This window comes from Papilio xuthus, unplaced genomic scaffold, assembly GCF_000836235.2.
Source record: "Papilio xuthus unplaced genomic scaffold, Pxut_1.1 DF825946.1, whole genome shotgun sequence".
Taxonomy (NCBI): domain Eukaryota; kingdom Metazoa; phylum Arthropoda; class Insecta; order Lepidoptera; family Papilionidae; genus Papilio; species Papilio xuthus.
In genome coordinates, this window is record NW_013532703.1 from 3,013,927 (window position 1) to 3,024,961 (window position 11,035).

The following is an 11,035-nucleotide window of genomic DNA, read 5'->3' on the forward strand; positions in this document are numbered from 1 at the left end:
TTTTCGTTTTCTTAATTTCATTGTTTCTTTTTATCCAGGTTAGTGATTTTTAAAATAATTTATTATAATATTCAGATTTATTTTGTGTATTTGAAGATAATATTGTTACAATTCCATCAAATTAATTCATCTTCCTGGTCTTTGGGTTGCCGCATAAGGTTTTATAAAGCTTAATATTTTGGCTTAATTTTTACAGCCGGCGACCTTTCTTACTTGGGAGAGAAATCATAAATCATATTTGTCGTTTAATAAAGCTTGAATATTATTAAGAGTTTATATATATATTTTTTTAATTATTTCTTCAATTATTGTCCTAAACTACTGGATAAAATTTTGTCAAAATTTTACGTGGAATACTATTGAAACTTTCTCTCATTTTCGTTATTTATACATTGAATCATATATTTATTTTGATTTGGCATTGAGATGCTGGTTTTTTTATTTGGGAGACATTATATATTATTTGGTTTATTTGTGATACAATCTTTCCCTGTGCAGCATGGTCCTCAAGTTAAACCTTTTGTACATTTTCAGTGTATGGAGTGTCACTTCATTGGAGGTGGTTTTGGTGGTCGCGCTGTGATCGTCGGAGGGTTTGGCTACGGCTATGGAGGAGGTTTTTATCGACCACCACCTCCTTTGTTCTATAGACCACCTCCTCCATTCTTCTATAGACCCTACTACTAATATTTGTGAATCGAATAACGACGTATTTAAATTTGGAATTGTTGTAAAATATTATTGTGATTTTCGTAGATATGTTATTTGTTGAAATCTTAATAGATCAATAAATTTTTATTTTTTTTTATGGAAAAGTTAGTTTTTTCTTAAAACTTATTGAGTTACCGTACATGATGGATTTGGGTTCCGCGCCACAATTACCCTTAGATTATGCGTTACAAAGGTTGGCGTAATATTGAATTATATGAATTTAGAACTTACCAACTCGATGCCCCGTTTACAGCAGATGCCTGGTCACTCTGTCGGTGTCAGTCGAGTCAAATAAATCACTGTCATAAAGTTTAAAGGTGCCAGCAATGCTGCACTCCTAACGCACCCGATGCACCGTTTCCCGTAAGCGCGCTATAGGCGAGTCATTATCGGACCGAACGCGAAACCGTAAACTTAACAATCCAACTAGAAAATCTACACACCTAATTTGTGCTTTCCGTTTTACTTTCATCAACTTCCGATGTTGACACTTAACTCTCGATTGCCGACTGCCGATTGCTGCGGCGAGGGAATGTAGGAAAAAAGTACCCTCTTGTGTGGGAGAATAAAAATGAGTCAATCTACCTTCGTTAAATCGCGTATAATGAACCGCGAAATTCAAGTCATTGTTGATAACGAATTATAGTGCATCTGTCCCGAACACTTATTTTCTAATTAAGCTAGTAGAGTTCTAGAGTGCAGGAATTGTTGTGATGTTTGTGTGTCTTAGTTGATTGTTGAATTAAAACAACATTTGCCCACATAGTATATTTAAACACATAACATATTTCAATACACAAGTTATAGTAAGAATATCGATATGTATTATTAACGATACATTTATAAATAAAATCCATATTAATTTAATGCTTTTGCACTTAGGCCTTTGTTGGAACCGAACATTATGACGTCACAGGGAACAAAGACCTTTAGTTATGGCACAAAAATATTTTTTTTTATATTTCCACTATTTTGTAGTCATTCAGGCGCATCAGGTGTTTCACAGACAGTGGTGATATGCCAAATCTAAAACATATCTTTATCTTTTAGATCTTTTTCCTGCTAATTCGTCCCCTAGGCACCCAGCATGTTAAAAGACTTCCCAGAAAAGAGACAGCGAAAATATATCTTACTATATTAAGAAGTAACTTACATCTAGATGATATGTTTGTTTTTTTTTTAATTATAATTATAATTTTAACACCGATTTATCGATTATAATTCTAATATAATAAATGCCTCAGCCAGCTGGATATGTATTGGTTTCAATTTAAAAGCTTACATCTAATAATACATATAGATTAAAATTTAAAAGATTAAACACATGAAATGCTAACAATATTAATTAGAATATATTTTAGGAATATTTTTAAATAACATTCATAAGTATTTCTTTTAAAACATCTATATGTCTATTCTAAAATCTACACACGTAATAGAAATTAAATTTTATTCTAAAACATGATATTTAATCGATTTTTAATGAGTTTACTCAATGTTAAATCGAAGCCTTTTTTATTTTAATGAAAAGGCTGTTATCGGTTGACCATTTTCCAAAGCAATAGTTTTCGGATTTTTAAACTTTAAAATTACTTTTATTATTTTATATATATTTCAAATAAAAGTAATTTGAAAATCTAATTCAACATTTTTTTCAGAGAAAATATTACGTATTTTAATTTATTTCCAATTTCAAAATAAATATTAAATTTTTTATCGTAATATTTTCTCTGAAAGAATTCAAATTCCCTTAACTAATAAAATACAATTAATACATAAGTAAATAAAAATATTAGAAAATAATCCAAAACATTTTTAGTGTATTTCATATATTTATTAGTCAAGGGTTAAATCCATACTTATCGTAACATGTTATTTTAACAGATTTAACAAAAACAATTCAGTAAATGTTATGATATCTCTAAACAATTAGAATCGGAGACATGTTACGCAAAGTATGTCGTAGTTACATTTTAATGGAGACGGAAAGGTCCGATGCGTTTCTCTCCGGCGGTATGTTGGACGTATTCACGTATTTGATCAGTAGCCACCAAGCCGATGCAAACCAGAGACTCTTTGAAGTATCCGCAGCTCTGAATACACAAATTACACACCTTGTGTAAGTAGCCTTATATTTAAATGACTACTAACATACAAGCTTATGTGTTCCAGACTACGTGTTGTGTCATCAATTGAGATCCATTATGCCCGTTTTGAAGTTATGTTATAACAAACATCCATCAATCCCAACTTTTGCATTTATAATATTAAAATAAGAAATGAGATAAAGATACTGTATTTGTTTAAGTATGAAAATCTTATAAATTTTCTATTAAATCCTTTTGATTAGTTACTTACGAAAATGAGAGGGTCGTGTTATTTCAAAGAATAAAGAAGCAACGAACGCTTTTAATGAATTAAAAGTTTTAAACAAAATTCAGTACAAAAGTAAGACAACAAGGAAGATGTTAATTAAATGAGTTCTTTTGAAGACCTCTTTTACTTACTTTGAAGGTTTATTAAAATGAATGGAAACGGCAAATAAACAAAATGTTTTTAGCAATGAAACTCAATGCCTTTTAATAAAATCATAACAAAAATAAAGAATCAACTCTGACGAAATGATGATATAAATTTGTGGTTTTTATAAAACTTGATTAATGATAAATATGAAAAAAAAGCCTTATCTACAGGTAACAAGGTTGAGTTTAGAGTGTACCTTGCGTGGTTTCTGTCGGTGCCGGCGTTGCATGATGCAGCAGAGGCCGCGAGAGATGTCACACTCGCTGGACACATTGCAGTCGTCGTTGTATTGCTTATGACCGATAGACGGGGGTCGGCACACACGGATCTCACCTACATTCATACAATATTTTAAGCCTAACCTTTACCCCTCAACATTTACTACCCCATAAATTTTACGCCCTTGTGGTGCATGTCAACAGATCACAGCAAAGGTCGCCCATGAGCTGGAGTGACTAAATCTGTGCGGCTGTAGATGTTACCCTACGCCAATGTGCAAAAAAGACAGAGACTAAGAGGAGTGTCGGCGTCTCGTGAAGTGGGTCACCGATGCCTGACGAACACAACCAGCATGATGAGAATGCAGCGACGAAAAAGAGAGAATCTTGTACCATCGTATACTTTTAACACTCACTCACTCATCATCATATACTTTTTAATATACCTCACTCTTTACAACCTTACTCATTTTATTCCTATGAAAAATAAAATATCTGTGGTATGTTTCTAACTAAACTTACCGGACAGAACCTCCTCGCAGACCAGACCGGCATCGCATTGGTGTTGACGGTTGCAGATTTCACCCAGCTTGCGGCCTACAAACGCAGGCAGGCAGCGACCTCCCTCCTCTGTGCAAACAAATAGGATCAAGATCATTTAATCCTAATTGGAAGAACAGATTGTTTATAACTGTTTAAAAATAAATTGGTTGATTAATTGGTAATATGCTACTTGAAGCCGTAAACGGTGAAACTCAAATCGAATAATAACTTTTACTTCTTTCCAAGACTTGGTGAGTTGGCCCATTTATGAAAGCTCCTAACAAAAGCTTACTGGAAATATTTCGAAATGATAAAACTAACTTTTATAACCTACCAGTGAGTTCCAACTTAGTAATTTTAACTTTAAATATAACCACGACTTAGATGGCGTTATAAGAAAGTAAGAAACGATTTTATTATAGTTACTCAGAATAAAGTAGCGGTAAAAAAAAACTTTTATTTACATATAATCCGAAATGTACAACCAAATATGTGTATTTTAATAGTCACAAAAGTGCAAACAGTAGTTATGTTCGCTATAAAATTAAACTATCGTTAAAATGTTTACACCGGCTTACTTACGGCTTACGGATAGTACGTGGGTCACGTAAGTACGTGATACAAAAATAACTCACGACGTCGCAATGAAAGCACCATGTAATATTATATGAATAAAATAACAACCATTTTCCTTCTCGTGAAAGTGTGTTTCATTTTCATGAATTATTCGAGCGTAAATAAGGCAAAGACTTTCATAATATCTATGATGTAAAAGGCATTTTAATATAATATTATTTTCTGAATGAATAAGAATCTTTTTATAGCTTGTTTCATGTGCTTCTATTTGCGATTTCAGTGTTAACCATATTATAAGTTATTTACTACCTCTTTGCAAATAAATTATTAGTTGCCGGCCGCTCGGAATAAAAAAATATATCACAAAAACTTTACAAAAAGAATTGACAATAGCTATAAGAAATTATAATAAAAACAAAAAAATATCGCTTTATAATTTTTTTACTTGACTATTAATAGATATACTTCTTGACAAATTAAATAAACTTAATGTTTCTTTATGTAGCATTGTTACATTTACCCCGGTATCGATAATAATGAAAGAAAAAAAGGTTCTTAACTCGAAAAAAGGCTAATAACCTTAATGAAACAAATGAAAGAGACAAATAACCTTAATAATTTTCTTTTCCTTTATACTCAAGCTACATGATAACCGTCCATTAAACAAAATGCTTCGGGCAGTAGCGCTACGCCGTAGCAATGGACTACACCCACGAGGTTAATTGGCTTGGGAAATTGGAAACATGAGGTTGTCAGATTAATTTTGATAATTTATAAAATAAAGGCATGTGTTATGTGAATTTGTAGCCTATTTTTCTGTACTTTGTTGACACAGATATTAAAGCAAAAATAAAAGGAAATAATAACAAAAGTATTAGGACTCGAAAACTGATACGATATCATCTATCTGAACTACGAAAGCGTTGGAAGTATATAAAAATTCCAATTTCATATGTACGGCGTACGAAAATAGAGTCACAAATTAAAATAAAAAAATAAAACGTGTATATTCCGCTGAAAAACATTCTTTGGAAGTAGAATAATGAAAAAGCTTTGACAGGCTCCCGACGCGACCCATTCATCCCTTACTATAGGCTTCTGCAAAACTTTTAATTAAAATGAAATTGTGAGAATATATATAAAAGTTTTATATACAAAAGCTTGAACAAAAAGCTTTAAAATTAAAAGCTGGAATAGTGCAATTTGTAACCTCTACATCATTGTCTATACATATTAATGAAAAGTATTTACATATATTACTAATATTATAAATGCCATTGTTTGAATGTATCTCCGGAACGGCTGCATGGATCTTGCTAAAATTTGGCATACATATAGAACGTAGTTTGGAAGAAAACATAGTCTACTTATTACGTTTGTTTTTAGTTCTTCGCGGACAGAGTCGCGGGCGACAACTAGTTATATATAAAAATACATTAGTATTGTCTTGCGCTATATTGGCTGACTATTTAAAGAATAAATTCAAGAGAAAAATGTACGAAAATACGAGCCAGAGTTGATTTATTTAACTCATTTAGTAAAATTGAGAGCGAAGTCTATTGACTTGCAAATGTTGAAAAGCAATCTTGTTCGAGTAGATTGAATTATGTTTCGTCAGTTTCATTGCCTTATTACTTATGAAAATGTCTATCTAAGATAATCAGGATTCTTATAAGTTGTGAACCTATTTTTTTTATAACAGAAGGGGGCAAACGGTCAGCGGGAGCACCGAGGTGTTCAACGACGCCCATGGACATCAGGAATACCAGAGGAATCGCAGATGCGTTGCCGGCCTTTGAGATGGTGATACGCTCGCTTCTTGAAGGACTTAAGTCGTAGAGTTTATTACATAAACTTGGCTTGTATATTTTGTTCTTCAAATTTGTATTATAATAACTTAAGTTGTATACAAACCCAAATAACGTATCAATAAATAAAAAGAATAACGATAAAACTTTCGCGTATTTCATTTTTAAGGTGAGTTCGTATCGAGTTTCTAGAGTAGCGGTTACCTGGCATAAAACAGGTTACATTCACGCGAGTGGGTTTTTAAGTCTCTGTTGAAAGCCTAGTGCATAAATTTTACGGCACTTTATTTTAAAAGTGAAAATGGTAAGCCGTGTTGAGTGCGCACTGAAGGCAATTTTGCATAGATTTATCAAGTATATTCTTCGAGTATTTTAAATGATATTATTATCTTAGCTATCTGTAAGAACTTATGTAGTTCTTTCTTACATTAGTATTAAGGTAAAATTGTTGTATGTTAAAGCGTCTTTTCTAGTATATGTAAATTTTTAATTCGTTCCAAATCTATACATCACAATTCATATTATTTTCTTTGTGTTCTGATATCTTTTTCTAGTTTATCTGTACTAGCGATTTCCTTTTTTTAGATTACATGAAATATTTCACTTATGACTGTATATTCCAGTAGAACGCGTGTCCTTCAATTTATGAATGTACATGTTAATTTCCCCCCATAGTACACCTTAGCTGCATCTTCCGCGGACTTCTGGATTACTTACTGGAAGGACTGTTCTACTTACCAGTGTCCTGGCAGAGCAGACCCTGGCAGCAGTCAGCGTTAGTTGCGCAAGGGAAACTGTAGCAGTGCGCGGTCGGTTCCTCTTCATCCGCGCTTTCCCCGTCCAGGATATCAGTATAGATGTTGTCAGGTTCCACCTGGAAATTATTTATCTCTTAATACACAAACCTCACATACCTTTAGAGCCAGGTTCTTGGTTTATTTTATCCCATAGTTCTATATAAAATGAAAATTATATTTTTAATAAAATTAGAGCAATTTAATGAGTAATATTGTCGCTAGCAGAAATTATCATACACAGACATAAAGGGCATTTCACAGTTCATTGGATTTTAAATAACCTTTCGTTGTTCACCTTTGACACGTTAAGTAAAAATAGACGGGGGAATAAAGTAAAAAAAAAGTTTAAATATGTTGATAATAAATCTGAAATAAAGCTTGTTTCAATAACCTCTAGATGTTGACTGCCAGTTAAGTCACGACGACAAATTAAAAAAAAAGTTTTGGTGGATCAATATCAGGTGAACCTTTGTGCTTTAACCTTTAAAAAGCTTACCTGAGTATGCGGGTATTGGCGGTAGGGGGTCTGGCCATGCTGAATGTTGGCCAGCATGTCCGCGCTGAAGCGGTTGAAGAGGCCACCCCAGGCGTTGACAGTGGCCAAGTAGCCGATGGCCACGAGCGCAACAAGTATCATGTTAGTGCTAAAAAAAAATGTCATTTTATATTCGAAATTTAATAAGGTTACAAAGTAATCTAATAGTGTAGAAATCACCAGCTATATTCATCTCTAGCGTGAAAATGATTTATTAAAATAACAGTAATTTAATTGAAATAAAAGGACAAGCATGTTTCATTTAATTAATAAATGAAACATGCCTTGAATGAATTCTGAGAAAATCTAATTAATTACGTGCGAAGAGAGCGTAGTAGACGTGATAGTCCGTATATTACATTTTACTGTTGATTAATTTTTTAACATGATCTCGAATTTTTACGTAATAATTATGCCAAACAATAAAAAGGTATGTATGTGTTTGTGTAAAAAAATATATTAAAGTGAGTTAAAACAATTTTTTTACTTCTAAAGTAACTGAAACAAAATAAATTAATTTGATAAAAAACCTAGTGATAAAAAGTAATTAAATGTTTTCACGAATTCCAAAAGTTACAAAACTTTCCCCCTGTACGTTAAAGTATCTTCCAAATAAAATAATTTACTTAAATATACTCTCAGATAAAATATACCTTAATTCAAAATAAATGAAAAAATTAAAACGATAAAAATGTTTTTAATAAAAAACCTAATTCCTAGTCTTTTTAAAAATGGAATAAAGCATTATCGAACGTAGGAATTTGCTACTTACCGATGCATGGTCCGACCCGGCTGACGTCTCCTGCTAGACTGGTGGATCTATAAGTTGAGCTTTATTGCGCAGGGTCCGAGGGGAGGCGCATATACAGGGTGTAGCGGGATAGAAACGTAAAGGCGGAAGGTGAAATTATATAAGAGGTGCTAACTTTTTACTTAAGAGAGGCTTAGCACTTTTATTAAACGAGATTTATTCTCGTCTATATTGGAAAGTAAACAACGTTCTTTATATTGGATGACGTGTTTTTGGACGGTACCTTAATAAGGAATCTACTTTAACTCACTTAATGTTAGAAGCGTTTTATTTAAGTGTTTTTTTTACCAAAATGAATTTCGTTTGTCACCACCCTTAATTAACCAGAGTGAATATTAAATTACTAAAAGCTTTTATATGTAATTAAAATTCGCGATACTAAATACTGATTAGGTTTTTTTTTGACACGATACTAGGAATAAAGAATTCCGTTTACGAAACCTTTGCCTTTTAAGGACACTACTATCAACTATATTTGGTCCATTTGGAAACCGAATTTAAAAAAAACATGACATAACCCTGCCTTAACAGTATAATTTACCTCTCAAAGTGAATGAATGTCTACTTCCATTATGCCTCCCCTGTCCTCTAACACGGTTAAGACCTTTTAATGTTCTTATTGACGCTTTATTTATATAGTGTGGCCCTTTTCTGCTGGTTCGTACTTTGGTCATTACATTACTTTACATTATTTTTAGAATATTTACCAAGGCAATAATATTTACGATCATAATACTTAGTATTTAGATTTTTATGTAGACATCAAAGTTACGGGCAAATCAATACATTTGCTATTTTCATATATGCTTTTCTTTTCAATACTGATTATAATTATTTTCCTTTAGCGTTGAGTTATCCTCTCACTTTTAATATACTGACTAATGTCACAGACTTTAATAAGACAAATAAAAATAAAGAATTCATAACTTATTTATTAAATAAAACATAACAGATACAAACATCAAATGCAAGTTAAATTACTTATTTCTAACTTATCTTTAAAGTAACAAGTTAAGCAAGGTTTGTACGACCATAACAACCAACTGCAGTAGACCTGGTAACAAAGCGCCACCGATCCCCACAAGAACATCGTCCGCCAGGTCTGTGATTGCTCCGACCAGTGTTGTAAGAAGCCCCTGCATATTCGCCACCCCTGTACTAGGGGTGTTTGGGTTGGCACCGATTGCATATTCAGGTAATGACCTTAAGAAATTAACTATCGCTAAAGCTTGAGAATAAAGTTTGAGCAATGATGTCTCTAACGCCCCTAAATCGACTGGTATCAGGCAACTGATAGATGGCGGTAGTGTGTCGAAGATTGAAAGTAGAGATAGTAAGAGATTGTAGACGTTGTTTAAGAGAGGCAGGAGAACGTTGACTAGAGGGTAGACTGCAGGGAGTTGTACGTTTGTCGCTGACACTGGCTGGAAGAAAACAAACATTTTTGATATTTTGAACATATTAAGAAGAATAATGTTAGTAACTTTCATTAATGAGATTTTATTATGATCTTAATTCTACTTTAATTTACTTTTTTAATATAAATTTTATGTTTCTCTTTATATAACTCACCGTTAAAACAAATACAGCTACCGTACAAACAAGAATGACTCTTATTTTATTCATATTTATAAAAATATGATATTTACCAAAAAAAAAAAACAAAATATACCTCGAAACCTTACATTAGTTCTGCGTTAGTTCTTATTATATCTAACTTTATATTATATTTTGTTACTAAATTTGAAACACATTCCTAAAGAAAAAAACATTTATATTGTAATTAATGATAAATGTTATCGTAATTTAGTAAACACGGTTATCAAGTTTGTAACAATTTATGTCATATTACAAAAGCTAGATGATAAAAACCACCTGTAATTAAATATCTATTGCAATCAATAATATTACGGTATCTGGGACATTCTGGTAATATGAATATTTCAACAAAAATCACGTCCTTTAGTTTAGAGGGGTATGCAGAGACCACAGATCTTCATTTAGCGTCGCCAAAAAAATCCACCTTTCTCTCTTGCGGGAGACCGAACGTGATGGAAATTCACATATGTATTACTTTTGCTAATATGTATAGGTTACATCACAATATTTTCTTTCACCATAAGAACAATAAAAAGATAAATGTACATATGTAAATCGAAAGGCACACCGTTATATAGCGGGATTCGAACCCAGGACCTGCAGATTACAAGTCAAGTGCTTAACTCCTGAGCCACCGACACTTCATTCATAGTTCTATGAAAATTTAATGGTCAATGAAATGGTGTTTGTTTATTAACAAAACCTTTGTAATAGTGTTTATAGAAGACTGGACTTTAACATGTCAGAAACAAAAGAACTCACATTTTAAGATAAGGTAATGGTTTTTAAAATGAATTAGGTATAAAGATCGTAATATTGCTAATCATAAAATTATTTTCTATTACACAAAAATAGTTTATCGGTAACAAAGATATAATGTAACGATGAAACAAAAATTATGTAATGAAAAAATA

At 32.2% G+C, this 11,035-nt stretch overlaps 2 protein-coding genes across 2 annotated transcripts; both read right to left on the reverse strand.

The window, feature by feature from the left end:
- Positions 1 to 2,550: 2,550 nt before the first annotated feature.
- itg (ITG-containing peptide) lies at positions 2,551 to 8,512 on the reverse strand. The gene is made up of 6 exons (XM_013320652.1): positions 8,484 to 8,512; positions 7,673 to 7,820; positions 7,118 to 7,253; positions 3,975 to 4,082; positions 3,431 to 3,567; positions 2,551 to 2,804 (listed from the first exon to the last, which is right to left on the reverse strand). Exons 1-6 carry the CDS (start codon positions 8,489 to 8,491, stop codon positions 2,685 to 2,687), a joined length of 657 nt encoding a protein of 218 aa, XP_013176106.1. The 5' UTR covers positions 8,492 to 8,512; the 3' UTR covers positions 2,551 to 2,684.
- Positions 8,513 to 9,520: 1,008 nt separating this feature from the next.
- Positions 9,521 to 10,148, reverse strand: LOC106123804 (uncharacterized). The gene is made up of 2 exons (XM_013320210.1): positions 10,095 to 10,148; positions 9,521 to 9,946 (listed from the first exon to the last, which is right to left on the reverse strand). Exons 1-2 carry the CDS (start codon positions 10,146 to 10,148, stop codon positions 9,521 to 9,523), a joined length of 480 nt encoding a protein of 159 aa, XP_013175664.1.
- Between the last annotated feature and the right edge of the window lie 887 nt (positions 10,149 to 11,035).